At 35.8% G+C, this 20,407-nt stretch overlaps 3 protein-coding genes across 3 annotated transcripts; all 3 read left to right on the forward strand.

Annotated features, from left to right (window-relative positions):
• The first annotated feature begins 1,319 nt into the window (after nt 1-1,319).
• Nucleotides 1,320-9,792, forward strand: SDG14 (SET domain protein 14). The gene is made up of 23 exons (XM_086237363.1): nt 1,320-2,665; nt 2,763-2,818; nt 2,907-3,102; nt 3,655-3,777; nt 3,870-3,938; nt 4,041-4,109; nt 4,214-4,305; nt 4,427-4,519; nt 4,770-4,905; nt 5,145-5,217; nt 5,375-5,474; nt 5,637-5,761; nt 6,238-6,383; nt 6,572-6,676; nt 6,919-6,983; nt 7,118-7,331; nt 7,515-7,601; nt 7,734-7,790; nt 7,896-7,985; nt 8,308-8,394; nt 8,900-8,974; nt 9,173-9,273; nt 9,398-9,792. The coding sequence occupies exons 1-23, from the start codon at nt 1,772-1,774 to the stop codon at nt 9,486-9,488; spliced, it is 3,144 nt and encodes a 1,047-aa protein (XP_086093489.1). The 5' UTR covers nt 1,320-1,771; the 3' UTR covers nt 9,489-9,792.
• Nucleotides 9,793-11,291: 1,499 nt separating this feature from the next.
• RMF (reduced male fertility) lies at nt 11,292-14,955 on the forward strand. Its single transcript, XM_086238514.1, has 8 exons — nt 11,292-11,422; nt 12,187-12,389; nt 12,541-12,585; nt 13,318-13,482; nt 13,601-13,648; nt 14,063-14,233; nt 14,658-14,765; nt 14,873-14,955. Exons 1-8 carry the CDS (start codon nt 11,292-11,294, stop codon nt 14,953-14,955), a joined length of 954 nt encoding a protein of 317 aa, XP_086094640.1.
• Nucleotides 14,956-16,034: 1,079 nt separating this feature from the next.
• On the forward strand, nt 16,035-20,358 carry LOC147290453 (putative RING-H2 finger protein ATL21A). Its single transcript, XM_086237548.1, has 2 exons — nt 16,035-16,820; nt 19,776-20,358. Exons 1-2 carry the CDS (start codon nt 16,139-16,141, stop codon nt 20,216-20,218), a joined length of 1,125 nt encoding a protein of 374 aa, XP_086093674.1. The 5' UTR covers nt 16,035-16,138; the 3' UTR covers nt 20,219-20,358.
• Nucleotides 20,359-20,407: the final 49 nt, after the last annotated feature.

Genomic DNA, 20,407 nt, shown 5'->3' on the forward strand with positions numbered 1-20,407 from the left:
TTAGTCAGAAACATCTTTAGGAAATAAGAACTAAGGAGTAAATGTCTCACATATTCTAATCACAAGAATACCTTATATTTATCTTAATATCCATGAACATTTTATGTATTAGTTTGATATATCACATACAATGATATATGATACATAAAATAGACTTTGCCCTTTTGTATATTTATTTAATTAATTCCTAAAATTTCAATTATAAATTGGCTTTTAAGGCATACATCTAACAAGTAGAACCTTACCCATACATGGACTACAAGTGATATATAGTTTTTATTCATATTTATAGGCTCACTCACAAATTTTTTTTTTTTTTTTTTTAAATTTGGTATATGTCATATGTATCGGTTAATAACTAAAACATAAAATAAAAATTCACGTTTCTGGTTAGAAAAATTCAGAGTTTAATCTTTCTAACATTTCTTAATTGGAAAAAAAATCATATGAATTTTTTTTCTAAATAAAGCTATTTGATCATATCCTTGTCAATAAAATATGTCATTATTTTTTTGTTTTTTTAGTATATAGGGTACGGGTTTACCTTATACTTTTCTATGATATAGAGTATAAAATGAGATTTATGAAGACTGCATATTATGTTTTAACTTTGAGATTTTGAGCACCGAAAATGCACAGCCAAACACTTGAAAATGGCCACCGAATGCTCAACGCTTGAAATGTGTGAAAAAAATAAAAATTAATGAATTAATATTATGTAACATAGAATGATTATAATATTATTAAATTTTAGTTAAAATTTTAAAAATTATAAGATTTTAGTTAATAAATTATAAAATTAAAGAACTTGGATAAAAGTCTCATTCTTGATGTCATCAACATGTAATTATTTGTTGTTTGGGGTGAACATGATAATTCCTCGTACAACCAAGTAACGACTCTTATGCTACTACCTATATCTTGTATTACTACGTGGACAACACCCACAGCCCCACGAGTTCAGTAGTGGGATACCAAGTACCAACAAGATCCAATTAACTGTACTTTAAAAGCCAGCCATGCGTATAGCCCAAGTCTCGGCCATGCACCAAGGTAGCACGGAGTTCCGTGCTACCTCCCAATATTTCAATTCGCGCTTTCACGAAGCCAAAATTTCTATCATCTCCCTCCATCCCCAAATTTTGGAGCCAAATGCCCAAAAGAACACGAGGCCCAATACGGTATTTAATTATTTATTATTTTTAATATTTATTAAAGGCAAAAATAATAATATTTTATATCAAAATTGTTTTTTTTTTTTAAATGTTATAATCAGGTCATATGAGTATATGACTCATATCGTCGTTGTGTGCAAAACTGTGAATTTTGGATTTAGGCAAACAGAACCTCTCTGTGTGACAAAACACAGCTCAGGTTTTCTCTCTGCAAATTTTCTTGGGAAAATTTTTGGTGTTCCTGAGAAAGTTGGTTCCGGTTCCATTATAGCACCGAGTGTGTAAGATCGAAAGTCCGAGTTCGGTCTGAATCTTATTTTTGTTGTCTGTGTTTCGCGGAAGGGAAAATTGGGAAACCGTTTCAAATTTCATTGGCTTTCTGTTTTCGTCGCTTCAATTAGGGTTTCGAACCCAAATTTGGGGTTTTGCATTGATTTCAGGAGCATATAGTGTCTCGAGAACGGTCACCGGTTTTTGAAGTTTTCGGAATTCGATTATTCAGCTCATTTCGAGGTCCGAGTTGGGGGTTCAATGTGAAATTAGGGTTTGGTTTTTTGATTTTGAAGGCGAATTCGTCGAGTTGAATGGTTTAGAATATGATAATCAAACGGCCTTTGAAACTCGAAATGCCGAATTTGAAACGTTGCAAGCTCGACGAGCCCGAAGCCAAAGCCTTTGCGTTTTCCGCGAATCCGAAGAAGCGGAGAGCGAATGGGTTTTACTCATTTGCCAATGGCGACGTCGAAGATTCCAGTAGTGGTTCTGGTTCCTGGTGCTACGACGAGTCGTCTTGGGCCACCAGCGAGGTCGAGTCGAATTTGGAGCGATTGACTCATCAACAAGCATTAAATCGAGGCTCCGAGAAGTTTCGGAGGTCGTCACGAGGACGCATTCAGATGCGTCCTTCGAGGTTTAACGATTCAGTTATTGATATATATCACAGTAGAGAAGCTAAATTTGACGAAACCACGGCCTTTGAAGAAGAAGAAGGTTATGAAGTTTTAGTAGATGAAGATATGGAGGGAATTGAGAAATTGGGTTTTGTAAAAAAGAGTGAGGAGGATATTTGTAGGTTGAAAAATTCGAAGAGGTTAAAATATTATGTTAAAGAAGAGCAAGAAGAAGCGGATTGTATAGGGTACAACGATTTTGATTATAGAAAGTATAATACTTTGAGCAATTCTATAGGGTCGAAGTTTGTTGAAAATTCCTTGCCATTGAAAGGAAATGAGGAATATAATTCTGGGTTTAGCTTTGGGGGCACGGAGAGACTGAGGAAAGCCAATTGTGCAAAGAAGAAAGAATTATATAAGCCACAGGACTTTGCTTTGGGTGATATTGTTTGGGCTAAGTGTGGAAGGAGTTACCCGGCTTGGCCGGGCTTGGTTATCGACCCCATATTGCAAGCTCCAGAAGCAGTTTTGAGGAGTTGTATTCCTGGCGCTATATGTGTGATGTTCTTTGGGTTCTCAAAGAATGGAACACAAAGGGTAAATCTCTTACTATTGAAACTCTTTCATGTTTTATTTTTTTGTGGGTACGAATAAATTTGTTTAGTGTGCAATTTAATGGAACGTCGATGGGCAGGATTATGGGTGGGTGAAGCAGGGAATGATATTTCCCTTTATGCAGTTCATGGACAGGTGTGTAGCTAAGTGCTGGGTGAGGTTTTGTTTATTTGTTTTGAAAAAAAAATCTTTGAGCATATTTATTGAGTTTTTGTTTGTTCAGATTTCGGGGGCAGACCCAGTTGTACAAGAGCAAGCCAAGTGAGTTTCAGTTAGCAATAGAGGAGGCGGTATTAGCAGAAAATGGATTTCTAGACACAAGTGGGAGTGGTAGAATTACTTATTCAGAGGCAAATTCCACCGAAATCCAGCAGGCTACTGCTTTATTTCAAGATCAGCAATATTTCTCTCAGAGCCAGGCAAGATTATTTTTTTTATTTTATTTTATTTTTTTTATATATCATTTTTCTCACCAGACATTCTATATTTTGTGGTAAAGTCAGACAGAATATAGCAGTCACTTGTTGTCTTGTAAAGTACAGTGTCATGGAATAACCCATACAAGTGAAAGAACCTGTCAGTTTCAGGTCCTGTTTGTTTGCTTTTTGTTTAAGTCCAAATCTAAGAAGACCTGTTTTGAGAACGCCATTTGATAACCTTGGAAAAAAAATATGAGACTTGACAAGCATCACCCTTCAAAACTGAACAAAGAGCACAAAGAATGAAAAAATGATTTCTAGATCAAGGACACAAACAATTCTCCATGCGTTCTATTCAGGTTTTTGTTTATTGTTTTTGGTTGGACTATTTGTGTTGCAGAGATTTTGATTTTTAGCCAACTTGTTAGGTTTCTGCAATTATGTTTTTCTGTGCAAAATTTTGTTTCCTTGCTATAATTTTTAACTTTTTAAATATTAGGAAAGTCTGGTTTTCTTTGTAATAAGAGTTCATCCAGTGAATTTAATGTGCAGGAAGCATATCATAAGGACACAAGACCTTGTGATTGCTGTGGTTTGGCTCTTCCCTGTAAAGCTTTGAAAAAAATGAAGGGGTCAAGTTCTGAAACCCAGCTTTTATGTAAACATTGTGCAAAGGTTCAAAATACCTCATGTCTGAGTTTTTCTGAAACTGTTTTTTTAAACATAATTACAGGGTTGTAATTGATGCTTACATTCACTTGATGCAGTTAAAAAAATCAAAACAGTATTGTGGCATATGCAAGAAGATATGGCACCACTCAGATGGTGGGAATTGGGTGAGTTATCTGCAATCTTTCTATTATAATCATCATCAATTGTTTTTTTAATTATGTAGTTGAATGATTTAAGTGATTGTTGGTCTTAATTATCTGAATTAGGTATGCTGTGATGGTTGTAATGTTTGGGTGCATGCCGAGTGTGACAAAATTTCCAGTAAAGTTTTCAAGGTGATTTCATGCTTAATTTGAAAATATGTTTCCATTTCTCCTCCTATGTTTGTTTAACCTACTTTTGTTAAGGAGTGGGAGTTACTGAATTGCCTGTGGTTCAGGTCTTGGAGAACAGTGATTACTATTGCCCTGATTGCAAAGCAAAGTCCAATGGTGAATCGTTAGATTTGGTAAAATGTCAACCAAAAGCCAGGTATGCTAGAAATTTGTTGTTTTGTTCATTTCATTTGGAGCCATTGAATTTCTGTCTTCATAGATTTCTTTTTAATGCTTTCATTAAGTTTATCTGAATGATGTGACCATTTTTGAAACAGTTCTATGGCAAGTATCCGGAAATCTTCAAAGCCTGAAGAGATAACTGTGGTTTGTAATGGAATGGAAGGAACATATATAGCAAAACTTCATGTGTAAGCCCTTATCTTATGTAAATGGAAGGGTTAGAATGAAATTAATTATTCTATGTATTTTTGTACATTTTCATCCATCCTTTTCAAATTTAAATCATTAATTCCTGCTTAATGTCTTGCATTTTTCCTTCACAAATTTAAGGCTTTCCAGTTATTGAGAAATTCAATCAATTTCTTCTATACTGTAAAGTCATTTTATTGTATTTCTTGGAAGGATTTGCCACACTGCTTCTGATTATTTACGTTGCAGGATTGTCTGTAAGTGTGGTTCATGTGGGTCAAAGAAGCAGACACCTAGTGAATGGGAAAAGCACACAGGTTGTAGAGCAAAAAAATGGAAGTATAGTGTGAAAGTGAAGGCTACAATGATACCACTGGAAAAATGGGTTTGTATTATATCTTTTTTCTGTTTTTGGAAGATTGACTAGACTCTCGGGGTTGGTCTAAATTAATCTTAAATAGATTATGTTTATTCCCATTAAAGTAATCAACAATAGTTCTGTTTAAGTGTAATTCTGATAAGAGCTCAATGGCCCCCATTTGCATTTGATTTGTCAAAGATTAATGCTCTTTAAATTTTTATTTTTTATGACCAAAGATATGCTTTGTTTTGAATATGTTTCAGATTGCAGAGTATAATGCACATGGTTGTCAACCTCTCAAGTTAGATAAGCAGCAACTGTTTGATTTTTTGCAAGGTGAAATATGTGCCAAATTCTTTACATGGTAGGGCTGATCTTGTGTGTGTGTTGGGGAAGAGGGGGGTGGTCTTGTGCTTATGTCACAATGAGGTGTTTGGTTGATAGTTTTGTATAGGGAGGTTACTCACTTGTATCTTGTTCTTTGTTGCAACAGAGAAGTATGATCCAGTTAATGCAAAGTGGACAACTGAAAGATGTGCAATTTGTAGATGGGTTGAAGACTATGATGATAACAAAATTATTATATGCAACAGGTGTCTGCCTCTGTTATTTTTTGAATCTGTGTTTCTATATTTTAGATAATTGATTTAAGTCTTGTTTCTAATGCAAGATTGGACCTTTTTTTATTTTTATTTATAAACTTAACTATACATATAAAAGAAGTTCTTTATATAATTTTTGTTGCTATTGTTCAGGTGTCAAATAGCTGTGCACCAAGAGTGCTATGGGGCAAAAGATGTGCAGGATTTGACTTCATGGGTTTGTAGGGCATGTGAAACGCCTGATGTTGTTAGAGAGTGTTGTCTTTGTCCTGTAAGAGGTATTTTGCCTATCTCTAATGCTCGAGTAGGTCTTAGTCATTCTGTGTTGATTTTTTTTTTATTCTTTCATTATGGAGTTTTTAATGATACTATTTTAAGTTGATTTTTATTATTTTAATGTTCATAAAATTTTAAATATATGAGCTTGCTGTGAAAGTTAACTTTTGTTCTCATTTGACTATTATTTTACATGTGGATGGTGATTTCATTGTTAACTAATGCTTAATATCTATAACACCTTCACCCTCATTTGGAATCTTATGTGGATATTCCTTTTGCCTCTTTCGTATCATGAATAGTCATGAACATGTTTGAATAATCTTAATGGTGTACACTGAGTTTTTGTTTCTTATAAAAAATTATTAATGTACATCGAGTATGAAATGCACACAACAATGCTGTTTTATATTTTCAGTAAAGTTGACTGTTTTCCCCTGTTTATTTGCTCCAATTGATTTGAAAATGGTTTTTTCAGGAGGTGCTTTGAAGCCTACTGATGTTGACACCTTGTGGGTTCATGTCTCTTGTGCTTGGTTTCGTCCTGAAGTTGGTTTCTTGAATGATGAGAAAATGGAACCTGCTGTTGGAATCCTTAGAATCCCACCAACTACTTTTTTGAAGGTAAAATCATCCTCTGAATGATCATTGCAATGGGGTTAATTTCTGACACTTCCACCCAGTTTACTCCTCAAGTTGGGAAAGGACCTGTACCCTTGTCTTGTTTGTTGTGTGATATTTGTTGATTTGGTACATGATGGTACAAATTTGTAATGTCTGCGATTTAATTCACCTTTTCTTTTGGAGTACAGCGTTGTGTGATTTGTAAGCAGAGTCATGGTTCCTGCACTCAGTGTTGCAAATGTGCTACTCATTTTCATACGATGTGTGCATCAAGAGCAGGATACAGTATGGAAGTAAGTTTTCATAGTTCATTTACCTTGTGAACACTTCTTCAGTCAGAAACTACAATTATGTATTAGTCTTTTAAGCAAATAGGTCATCTCAGTACACATGAACGTTTTCTTTTTCTTGTATGATTGCACCTATGCTGATTTTTTTTTTTTTGTCTAGTTTATGACTGCACCTATCTTTTAATGTTAGAAATAATGCGTGAATGATGTAACTGATTTAATTATAGAGTATCTTGAACTTTCAGTTAAACTGTCTAGTGAGGAATGGGACACAAGTAACAAGGAAGTTGATCTATTGTGCAGTTCACAGGTTAGAACTCCCCTACTTGTCCTACGTTTAAGCATGATAGTATTTCTGTTGCTCCTACCAGTGAGAGATGGTTAAAATTTTATTGTGCGTCCCATCTATTAATTCATATCTTGTATAACTTTTTTTCGATACAGGACGCCGAATCCGGATGCTGTTGTAGTTATTCATACTCCTTCGGGGGTTTATGCGCCCGGAAACTCGCTTCAAAATCAGAAGGGGTGCTTCAGGGGTTCAAGGGTGGTTTCATTAAAGACGACTGAACTTCCAGAACCTTCGACGTCAGAGACTAATGAGGTTGAACCACTCTCTGCTGCAAGATGCTGTGCTTTTAAAAGATCAAATTATAAGGTAATTTATGTTAGAATACTATGCATCTATGTCATCTTTTCTTTTTCTTTTCTACCTGGAATTTCTCTTCACTTTTTTCTTATACATATTGTGAGGTTCACTTATCCTGTTTTTTATGTTTTTTTTTTTTTCTTGATTTGATTTATGATTATTTCTTTTTTCTGTTTCATTATTTTCTACCAGAAAGCTGAACAGCTGCCAATATTCCACCGGCCAATGGGGCCATCACATCATTCCTTAGACTCAGTAAATAGCTTGAGCACATTTAAAGTAATATTCTTGTCCTTGTTGTTCAGACTTTTTACTGACTTCTAAATGTCAAAAGTTTTGTTTTTGGAATAGACTATTATTTTGTTGGTGGGTTGGTGTGACAGATTAATTACATTTATTGCCTTTTATTAGGAAGTAGAAGATTCTAAAGTTTTTTCTTCCTTCAAGGACCGGCTTTACCACTTACAGGTAATAATATTTCTTCCTATGCTGTAGTTTTTTACTTTATAGACTTTGACATTCTCTTTAACATTTCCTGTGCTGCATTAACATTTGTTTCCTGTTTCTGTTCAGAAAACTGAAAATCATCGGGTTTGTTTTGGTAAATCTGGAATTCATGGATGGGGTCTATTTGCACGTAGGAATATTCAAGAAGGAGAAATGGTACTTAATACTGTATTTAATGAACTTGTAATATTATAGATGCATATGTATGTACCTATGTACTCTCACATATAGATTTATTTTTTTCTATGATGGTCACTTAAAGATTGCATTGCTTACAGAAGCTGTTACACCAATTTTGTTGTCATGTGATTCATATGATTATGTTCTAGATGTGCTTGCATAAATTCTTTAATGCATTTTTTAAAATCTTTTTGATGAATAACTTTAAGGCTCTTGGATTATATTATTTGAGTTGATTTTTAGCAACCAAAATGTTTTGTCTTGTGTTATTTTTTACCCTAAATATGTTTGTTTCCAGGTTGTCGAGTATCGTGGTGAGCAGGTGAGGGGTAGCATTGCAGATCTGAGGGAAGCACGGTACAGGCGAGAAGGCAAAGATTGCTATGTGAGTCAAATTCTAGTGTATTTTGTTTCCATATATGTAGGTGTTGCGTTGTCTTGGAAGTAACTCATGAGCATATGTTAGCCAACAACCCCTGTGCAGGTTGTGGGATTCATGAACACTTACATGCCAACTACATAAGGGAAAATGTTGGGAACTTTATAAGTGATTAGCTGTATCTAGTAATTTTTGGCAATTGTTTCCAAATTGCTCTCTCCTTTTATGGCAAGTAGGAAGAGATATAAACTTGGCACAAAAATGAAGATAGAAAAAAAAAAAGGTGGTAGCGTAGAAGAGGATTACATCAAATTTCTGATACAGTAATAAATTTAGGGAAGTTAATATTTTATGTGCAAGATCGCATAACATTAGACCAACTTGTTAGTGTTTCAATTTCTTGCCTCAACACCCACCCCCCTCCCAAAAAAAAAAAAAAAAAAAAGAAGCAAAAACAACATTTTAATTTGTCAGTGGAATGTGATTTAAAGTTTGAATCTATTTTCTGCAGCTCTTCAAGATCAGTGAGGAAGTAGTAATTGATGCTACAAATAAGGGGAATATAGCACGCTTAATCAATCATTCAGTGAGTTCTATTTTTCCCTATTCATTTTTGCTGAGTTCCTGTTATTTTAAAAACTGAAAGTTGGTCAATGCTGAGTTCCCTTTGTTGGCAAAGTAACTAAATAAAGGAAAGAAACATCAAAGATGAAAAATGTGGGGTGTAATAGAAATGAATTTTTAAAGTTCTGCATGATGCTAAATTTAACCACATGTGCTGCAGTGCATGCCCAACTGCTACGCAAGGATCATGAGTTTGGGTAATGAGGATAGCCGGATAGTTCTCATTGCAAAGAGCAATGTTTCTGCTGGTAAAGAACTAACGTAAGATTTCTACTCTCATATGCATGCGCATCAGGGATTTGGTTTGCTTTAATTTTGCCTCATTTTATAGAATGACATGGATTTGGTTTAGAAAGGTAACATTTTTCTCGCTTCCCTTTAACAGGTACGATTACAAGTTTGATCCGGATGAGCATGACGAGCTCAAAGTCCCCTGCCTATGTAAAGCTCCCAACTGTAGGAAAGTTATGAATTAGTTCACAGTTCATACATTTTTTTTCACTCCCAATTCATCTCTGCAAAGGCTCTAACCCTCCTCCTAACCATTAAGGAAACCTTTTTTCTTCCCTTACCAAAAAAAGAAAGGAAACCATTTTCCCCTAAGATTGTAATTCTTTTCATTTTCCATACTGCCATTCTTATTGTAACCATTACAGTTGCAATAAATGTAAAATCACCAGCTGTTTGGCTGCTGGTCCTTTTCTTTGTAAAATACTTGGCTGCTGGTCCTTTCTTTGTAAAATACTTGACTTAATAATTTTTGTAATCTTTATGCTCTAATCGTTGCCAGCCAATTTGATCTACTTATTTCAGTATACATACCACCCAAATCCTTTGCTATGTATCCCTCTCATAAGTAAAACTTTCAGGTAACATGTGTACATACTTATTGTGTATGTCTTTCTCATCGTGGTAATATGAAGAAAGAAATAAACGCATATACACTTGTGATAGAAATTTATTTATTTTTACATGCACTCCTGTTAGAAATACATAAAATTTTTAATTAAAAATCCAAACCCTAAACGGAGCATTGGGGTCAATGGTATCCAACTCCTTTTGCAGGTGAATTCATTGGACGAATATACCCCTCCAAATAATAGGGGACTTTTACATTCAAAAATTTGATCAGCGAGCATGTATATTGCTAAAAGCAAGATGCAAGGCTAAATGTACAAATTTGTACATTGCTAGAGGCAAAAGGCAAAACTTCATATATTTAATTTATTAAGTGCATTTATATATACTCTTATAAATTAAAATTTATAAATTAATATAGTTTAAGAATTATATTATTATAATTATTTTAATGAGATCTTTAATATAAGTATAATATTAAATATATTTAAATATTATTATTGAAAAGGAAATACATAATATATTATTGAATATATCTAAATATATTTAACATGCCATTGGGCATTGGCTATGGCAATTTAGTGGCAGCTAGGAAAAAAGTGTAACCAATTGGATATATCAAGAACGCATTGGCAGCTTGGCTAGCATTCACAAGCATGTGTCAGCGCCTGGGCCATGTGATTTTTAATTTTCTCCAATCTTGGGCCTCCACGTGGAATCCACTACCTAGCAGCAACTCCTTTTTTTTTATTTTGTGGGTTCCACTTATCTTGGCTTTGTAAATGGCAATAGCAAGATTTTAGACTAAATTTACCCTAAAATCTTGTCATGGCAATAATGGTCTTGCATTTGGCCCAGCTATGTAGAGATTTTTTTAACTTTTGGGCTAAATTTTGCCATTAGACAAGCAATGCACATGCTCTAAGTGCATAACCAAGTGTTAATTATTGAAATTGTTAATAGCAAGTCCACTCATTCAAAATGACTTAAAAGTTAAAATATAAGAAGTTAAAAAATAAAAAATAATTAAAGAAAGCCATCCATGGTTGTTTTAAATTATAAATATGAAAACTAAGATTTTTAGTTTGTTTTTAACTTAATTTTTTAAAGATTTTTGCCAAATATATTAGGGAGTGTTGAGTAAAAGTCTTAAAATGTTTTTTACCAAAAAAAAAAAGAGTCTTAATTTGTTTTTGAAATGTGGGTTTGCGTTGCGTGTAGGCCCAACGAACCTAGTCGTTTTGAAAGGTCCAATTTAGAAATGCGAGTTTCGATCCAAACGGCCCATAAATCTTATTTTATTTTTGTTTTGTTTTTGAATTTGAGGATGGCGCGCGTATAAATAGTGAAGTCCGAGAGCTTTGAGAGAGTGTTCGATTCAGTTTTAGCTCAGAACAACGAAACACGTACACAGGGAGAAAATGGCGAAGCGCAAGCAGCGAACCGAAGTTCCACAGCCTCCTCTGGAATTGCAAAAGCGAATGCGAAGAGCTAAGACGATTTGCTCTTGCAGCTCTCCTCGCTTCACTCTCTCTCGCTCTGCTTTTAGCTGGTTCGCTCTCACTCGATCTCTGAGTTTTAATTTTGAAAATCACGTTTAGTTTTTGTTCTTGAAATTTGAATTTCGCTTCGAAATTTCGTGCGCAAATGATTACGATTTGAATTTCGTATGCGTGAATGTGATTGTAAGTGATGGCTTATGAATTTATGATTAGATTTGAATTTTCTTTATTCTCTATACGAATTTGTTTCTGTGGATTTGAGCTTGTATCTATACGTCTACATGTATGCGATTGAGATATGAAAGTCAGATGTAAATCGGAGTTATGATTTGAATTTTCTCTATTTTGTTCGAAATTTGAAGCTGAATCATGCGTTGCACGTGAAGTTAGTTCTTCGAACTTGATCTTGATTTTGATGTTTTTAAATCGCTCTAAATTTTGAAAAATGAATGATTCCGAAGCAAACTGCACCTAATTCAAGCATCGGAGATTTGAATTTGAACTGAATCCGTGAAAATTATCGCCATATGCAAATATGAGCTGCTTCTGGATAACGATTTCACAGTTGTGCCATTGTCTTGAGAACGAATCTGTTCTGGTATGAATCTATGAGTTTATGAATTGATCGATTTCTAAGAATGAAAAATCTAGACGTTTTGGCATCTAAATGCAGTAACAAATCCAAATCGTCTGTTTGGTTGCTGAGAAAACAGAGGAAATGAGAAATTCAAATTACCTGTTCGGTTACTCTGAAATTATAATATTTCTGTGTGATCTGAGTTAACTGACTATCTGAGTTTGTTGTGGTTAAAAGGTACGAAGAGGACGTTTGGACAGAGATCGCCAAGTTTCTAGACGGCAAGTCGCTAGTGATGCTCGCAACGACATGTCGTTGGTTCCACCGTCTGATTATGGAAGGGAGTATATGGAAGTACGTGTGCCTGCGTGATCTTCAGGTCCCTGCTCCTCGTCGCCAGGTGGCATTCGATTGGATGAAGCTCTACGTTTCAGCCTTCAGTAAGGATCGATCAGAGCCTCATCATGATCTTCTTAATTAACGTGTCAATTAGAATATTAATATAGATTGGTTTAATTTCTACGTATTAATTATAATCGTCTGATCAATTAAGTGTGGTAATTGCTAATGGTTTTGCGGTTTAATTTGCAGATGGGAGTCATTCTTACATGTTCCGCCAGCAGGATAAACACATTGGTGAGTGTCCCATTACCCCCTATTTTGTGGTTTTCATGGTGAGATTTTTCTGATGCTTCCCTACCATAATAAGTAGGAAATAGTCCTTAATAGAAAAATAGTACCACGCCATCATGATGTATCAAAATTGATTATAAATCTATATAATTTTAGTTCTTTTTTAAGATTTACATGAATTGTATCAAAACTTATTATTAATCTATATAATTTAGGTCTTTTTGTAAGATTTACATGAATCCCGTTTTTTTTTTTTTTTCTTTTTCAAAATATGATCAAGTGTTATGGCACTAAAGTTGCATTGAAGACAATAGTAGCAAAGACAATGAGAACTGCTGAAGACTGAACTCTAGTTAACCAGATGTTTATTCCCTCCCAGTCCCTACTCTATTGGTTTTAACTGTTATTTTTCAAAAGTGAGTGAGAACTTCCATTTAAGTCATAACAGTAAGTTTCTTTCATCTTTCCTTTGATATGTAAACATTTTGTTATTTCTGGCTCTTGAGAAAGTAACTTTTGAATTTTATGCATGTTAGGCATTGTAAAAAAATTATTTCCTTTTTTTCCCATTGGTTTTAATGCTCATAATAGTAAATAAGACTATTAGCACTGCTCCTTATTCTCTTGAGCTGAACAGTTTGAGCTTTTAATCACAAACCTCTCAATGTGTATACTAAGTGCTGTAGAAGACTAATGGTTTCTTCCCTGTTTTTCGTATTTGTTTGAACGAATCAGACTGGATGCGAATTGGTGCATTTTCCTTTGAATCTTCGGCAGCACTCTTGACTGAAAGGCTGAGCTCCCCACAGAAATTCCCAAAAGAAGATAGCATACAGAAAATGTTGGAGTCCTGCGGCAGTTGTGTGTTGGACAAAGTTAGAACTGGGATATGGATAGCTGGTAACTTCAAGTAGACTCAAGCACTTTCTTTTTGTACTAATGATAATTAAAAAGTGTCATGCTCAATTTGATCACTTCAATTTAACCTTCTATTTTCAACTTGAATGATGTTCTGCAGATCTCCAGCTTGTTCGATGCCCTGTCTGCGAGCTCAATACATGTGATGGTAAGGGAGGGAACAAATTCATCACTTATCAATACGTGTGTTTGATAGATGAGATTAGCAACTGTTATTTATGATTGAAGAGAAGAATCACAACTCACTTACAATGTGCATTTGCTAAAAGGCTTTTCTAAATCTAGAATCTGGGATACAGTCCTTGAATAACTTGGGGGATTGCAGGCAAGGACTTCAGGGTCTCATTTACATTGCTATTGTTCTAAAGTTTAATTAATGCTTCTTTTTTAGAAAGAAGCAAGAGGCATGTTTTCCGTTATGCTGCAAAATCAATGTGCTAATACACATTACACTCTTCTTCAAGCCAATTATCGGTTTAGGGACAAGTGACACACAATTTGCACAGCATAGACAGCATGTTTCATTATTATATTCATTGAGAAAGTTCGCACGTATACGCAGGAACAATGCAGACATTAGATGCAAGGCATATAGAACTGTTCTTGAGTGAGGGGTACCAGGATGGAAGCTGGGAATACGAACTTTTAGGCTGCCATGATGTCAAAAAGCATGCTGAGGGAGCTTCTGGGGCTATTTTCGATGTCAAACACCTGAAGGACTCTTCAAAATCAGGTAAGTTTGAATGGAATTATGTGCACTGTTTCTTATTTCTCCAAAACCAATACCCAAAATAACCAACCTTACTCTTGTATTTGACTTAAGACACATAAAAAAAGGTCTAATTAGTCTTGATAAGGATTTCTTTCTCCAGTTACCACTTTTATTCCTCAAGTAGAACCATTGACTAGTTTTGAACCAGTCAGTCAATAAAGTTTAAGGAGTAGTGCTTTGTGATGTATAAGTTTCTTCCAAGATAGGGCCAAAATTATGCATACAAACATATTTTGACAAATCATATGAACAAGGTGAAATACTGGCTAGGCCAATTTTTATGGATTGACTACTAGTATTTGTGACAGTGGAATTGGCTGTTTTAGCAACTTGTGTGTATTGAACATACAAGTTGATCTGGTCTAACTTCCAATTGAAATTGCAGCAGTCTTTAATCTCAAGTCATGGGTCGGTAAGCCGAATGACTGGCAACCAAAGGCTGTGATTACTCTACATGCAGTTGCAGTCAACACAAATTTACAGGAAAATGAAGGTAGAATAAAAATGCAGTTGCAGTCTTTAATAGGTTGATTAATTTGCCATAGCCTTTAATAAATTTGTATCTAATTTTCATATTTGCTTGTACTTTCTTGATACCAGGGCTTAATTTCAAATACCATGTGATGAGAGCTGGAGCTGATGGAGAAGTTGTATCAATTAGAATCTCTCAGCAGCTCCTGTAAAGTCCCACTCCCACTCCCACTGATCTTAGCCAGTTAGCCAAAAGGAAAGAAAAACAAAAGTTCTCCAGAAGGCAACTTAAAAATGCCTTTATATAATCTGATACAAAGAAACATTTTAGAAAAGTAGAAAGCCAACTCATATTGGGTGCATTATTAGATCAGTTAGTAGATTTACTTGTAGTTTTGAGGTAGTTTGGTCTTCCCTGTAGAATTTACACATACATCCCCTGCTTAGGCATAACTCATAAGTGCTTACATAACCACATGTATGTCTAAGGCATAATGGAATTGGTAAATGGTGCAGTGTACTAGTTTTGAAGTCCAAAATTAATCCAGAGAGCATGGTTTTCAAAAATAGATGAATACTTGAAGAACCTCCTCAGAATAAAATTATTTCCACTAATCGAGCTTGAATCTTCAGTCACTTGAGAATAATGAGACGAGTATAGTTTTCTTGCAATCTTTAAGACCAGTTTTGTGCAACAACTGGCCTTATCTACATAGGAATGGAACTCTAACTTAGGATATGACATAAAGAAATGTGGGTTTATCATTTCATTGAATGGGTCAATAAATGATGCATGACGTGTCATTTAAGAATTTCAGTGCATCTTACTTAATGCATTATTCTATATGCCCCACCGACTAAGCCATGGTGACCTTGAAGCAAGGTACTTATTTGTTCCAATCAATGTACGTAACCGAAAAAAGAAAGAGTGGTACTTATTTTTTCCCAAAGCTGTTTCCAGCAATTGGCTGAACTATGAGTTGCTGGGTTAGCCTGGTGGGCTAAGATGCAATGTCTGGCCACTAGTCCTCTAAGCTAGTCAATTTGGATTTGTTATTTACTGATAAAATATATTAACTAATCTCTGACTTTGGATTGGAAATAAGCAAATGTGGATAAACTAAAATGTGACTTCTGACCTTTGGCATATATCCAAACGTATACTAAATTACTAATTGGTAAAGGTTATTGTTTACCAGGCAATGATATATCATGATGAGTGATGGCCCCTATTTTATTAGTGACTGCTCTTATGTGGGATAGAGTCATAGAGCTAGCTTCCATTACTTTATAAACTTTTGACTTTGTTGAATATGAAGTTCTCATACAAACAAACAAGTCACCATACACAATATACAGTACACCTTGCGGTCCTGGACTCATGACCCTTTGAAGATGATGGAATTCTTAGTCATCCTCTTCTTCCTTCTCTTCCTCTTCCCCCATATCTATGCAGCCTATGATTGTCCAACCTCCGTGTGTAGCAACGCAGGCATTCGAATCCGATTCCCTTTCCGGCTAAAAGACCACCAACCCAAAAACTGTAGCTATCCGGGTTTCGATCTGACCTGCAATAACCAGAACATACCAGTTCTAAAACTCCCATATTCTCGAGAATTCCTTGTCAGAGAAATCAACTATGTCAACCAACAGATACAACTCTATGACCCTTTTGATTGCCTCCCTCAGAGGCTTCTGGGACTCAATCTCAGAGGCTCTCCTTTTGTTGCTGATATCTATCAGAACTACACCTTCCTCAGCTGCCCTTCTTCATTCACCAAGTCAAGGTTCGCTCCCATTGACTGCCTCAGCAATTCCACAACCTCAGTTTTGGCCACCCCTTCCCCCAGCCTTGCAAATTCAATGTCTGCCTCATGCAGGGTTATGACCACATTGGCAGTTCCAGTTTCTGGACAGGTTGCGACTGAGGATGGGTTCTCAACCAACCTTGGTTCAGATCTGAGTTTGACATGGTATGAACCTGGTTGCAGTAGTTGTGAAGGACAAGGTGGCATGTGTGGATTTTCCAGCAACAGTACTAGCCAAGAACTTGCTTGCTCCTACAATTCTACAACAGGTAGTTTTTGCTTTTTTAATCATCATCATTTTCAGCCTTCTAATTCACATATTTGCCTAATCGAAATTTTCCATCTGTCTAAAGATGTTATGTAGTAGAGCCGTAGAGGTCATGTGTTGGAGGAGTAATGCTATATACACCAGAACAAATCTCAAAATTTCAGATGTCAATTGAATTCACAGTGTTTGATTTGTTTATATCTTAGAGCTTACTGCCATATAGCCACTAGGCCCACTACACGATATGCAATGACTTTTCAACATTTGAATGATGATCGGTTTACTTTTTCATTATTAGAATATAAATTTCTGATTTTTAATTATTAAATGTGCTATGAACTCCTTATATAGTTATATTTTAACATATCTAAATTTTATTTATTTATATAGAAATATAGAATACCATCATATCACCTATCAGTCTATCCCTATCGTTTGGTCACCAAATTAATTTTTTTGGCTTTTGGAGAATTGTAACTCTATTTCACCTGTCGCATCATATTAAAAACTGGGTCAAGATATTCATTGGGCTGCCTTGTAAACTAAGATCAAACATGAACCTGAGGAAGAGTAAAATGGCTGTTTTTTGCAGGTCAAAAGATATGAATTAGAGGATACAGTACATGTTATATGAACCTTGTGCTGCTTCACCTGTAATGACATTATAAAAGATAAGCTTATTTATTACGATGGTGGTATTAGTATTTACATTAAACTAATCATTCATAGCATCAGACATAAATAAAATAAAATAAAAGAGAAAAATATATTTTGAGTAAATTACAATTTAGTACATCAACTTTATATGTTGTTTCAACTTAGTACCCCAGCTTTAAAAACTTACAAAAAAGTACTTTAACTTTCATTTTGTATCAAAATAGTACTTTCATTAGTTTTTCTGTCAAATAAACCATTATCTGTTGACATGATAGGGATATTTTTATTTTTTTCCTCAAATTTAAAAAATAATAATATTTTAAAAAAATTTTGAATAAAAGAATTTCTTAAAATAATTAAAATAAAAAAAATCTTTCGCCCTCCTCCTTCCCACGCAGAACCACCCCCACCCCCACCCCTCCCCTCCCATCCCCTCCCCTTCCCTTCCCTTCCCTTACTCAGCCCCCACTCCCCCACCCATCCCTTCCTTCCCCTTCCCCACCCCCAACCAGCCCCTCCCCAGCCCACTCCCACTTATCTTCCCCCTCTCCCCCCACCCCAACCCCGTCGCACCCCCAGCCCCAGCCTCAACGCCATCGCACCCCCCACCCCCAACCCCGTCGCACCCCCCACCCCCACCCCCAGCCCCCGTCGGCACCCCCTCCCCCTAGCCCCAGCCCCAGCCCTTCCCCTCCCCACCCATCCCCACCCATTCTCGCCCCACCCAGCCCGCCCTACCCATCCTCCCCCATCTCCCTGCCCTCCCCCCAGTTCCCGTCGCCCCTCCCCCCTTGCCCAACCCCAACCCCAACCCCAACCCCAACCTAGCCCCCTCACCTCTTACCCAACCCCCGACCATCTCTTGCCTATCTCCCCCCAATTTTTTTTTAAATTTTTAAAAGTTTTAATTATTTTAAGAAATTTTTTTATTCAAAAGTTTTTAAAAATATTATTATTTTTAAAATTTAGAGAAATACTTCTGCCACGTCAGCAGATAACGGTTTTTTGACAGAAAAACTAACGGAGGTACTATTTTAACACAAAATGAAAGTTAAGGTACTTTTTTTGCAAGTTTTCAAAGTTGAGGTACTAAGTTGAAACAACATGTAAAGTTTAGATACTAAATTGTAATTTGCTCATATATTTTTAGTTTCTATGTTTTACCTTACAATTAATTTTAGTCCTTATGTTTTCAAAATTGTCAATTTGGTCCCTATGTTTATGTTTTTAAGTAATTTTAGTCCACCACCATCAATTGTAGTGGCGGGTTTGTAATGGATTTCACGTATTATGCCCAATAAAAAGAGAGAGAGAGAGAGAGAGAGAGAGAGAGAGAGAGAGAGAGAGAGAGAGAGAGAGAGAGAGAGAGAGAGAGAGAGAGAGCTGATGAGAGAGAGAGGGATGGTAGTGGTGTGTTGCTATTGGTGGTAGAAGAGAATAGAGGGATTATTTTGGTGGTGGTGGACTAAAATTGCTTGCAAATATAAACACAGGGATCAAATTAGTAATTTTAAAAACATAATGACCAAAATTAATTACAGGATAAAAAAAACAGAGACTAAAAATGTATTTTTCCCTAAAAAAAATCATAGCATTGACAAAGAAAAACAATGTCAACTGAATGGAACCGACAATGAATTGAAAACATTATTTCTCCCTTATAATGTGGCACAAGCTTAGCTTCTTATCGAATTAAAAAAGTTCCACTTCATTTCTTGCATGGGCAGGGGCAAGTGCCATAAGTCAAAATCCAATAATTACTCCTCTACATCTTTTTAATTTTTTTGCTTTTTTTTTTTTTTTTAAGAAAAGAGGTGATTAGTGAGATGAGAGATGATAAAAAAATTGGATTCAAATAACGCCAACTTTAATCTTATAATGAGAAATACTGTTTATACTCTTATTCAACTCTCACACTTTAGAAGTGTAAAATTCGCTTCTTTTTTTTTTTTTTTATAATTATTCTATCAATTTTCTCTCCCTCTCTTCCTTCCATTTTTCATCTCTCTCCTCAATCTTAGAAAAAGCAAAACAAAACATCCCTTCTGAAATAAGTACTAAATAATATACTTGAAATTCCATGGCCTCTTCATCTTGGTCAACTTGTTTATTCTCTTTGCCACTGCTTATGTTTTTGAGTTTTTCATTTTCCTACCTCTCCCTCTGTACTCTACACACTGCTTGCACTTCATTTTACATTATATAAACTGGATATCTACGCACCAGTCAGTGGACTATAACCCCACTAAATTTGCAGACTAAATGCTTATTTTCCAGCACTAATGGCTTCAAATTCCAGGCAGATCAAACAATAGTTTCCGAGTTTTCAGGATTATTTGCTTGTCCATCACAGTACCAGCCATCGCATGCGCAGTTTGGATAGCTTGTTGTGCTTGTATCAAGGACAGGGCTCCTGGTTCCGGTCCACGGCGGGGCTCCACCACAGTTGCTGCAGAACCAGAAGCTGAATCCGCCATTGTAGTGATGGGTCTGGATCAGACCACCATTGAATCCTATCAGAAGCTAGTTCTTGGTGAGAGCCGGCGGCTGCCTGGACCCAACGATACCACTTGCGCCATATGCTTGTCAGAGTATCTCACCAAAGAGACAGTGAGATGCATCCCGGAGTGTAAACACTGCTTCCATGCTGATTGTGTTGATGAGTGGCTACGAATGAACAGTACATGTCCAGTTTGCCGAAACTCCCCATCCCCGGCTCATGTCAACTCAACTAGTGCCTAATAACTTGTTTTTTATTTTTATTATACTTATTCCCTCTTTGCTGTATATAATGGTATAGATTTAATTTGTTGATCTTTACCCTTCATACCCATCCTACAGAAGATTTTTCCCTCGATAGAATATGTAGTTTTGTGGGTTTGATACTGAGGCTTGTATTTATTAGATTTTTAAACAACATTCATTTTCAGC

The sequence above is a fragment of the Dryas octopetala genome, chromosome 3 (assembly GCF_963921425.1).
Source record: "Dryas octopetala chromosome 3, drDryOcto1.1, whole genome shotgun sequence".
In the NCBI taxonomy this organism is placed as follows: Eukaryota; Viridiplantae; Streptophyta; class Magnoliopsida; order Rosales; family Rosaceae; genus Dryas; species Dryas octopetala.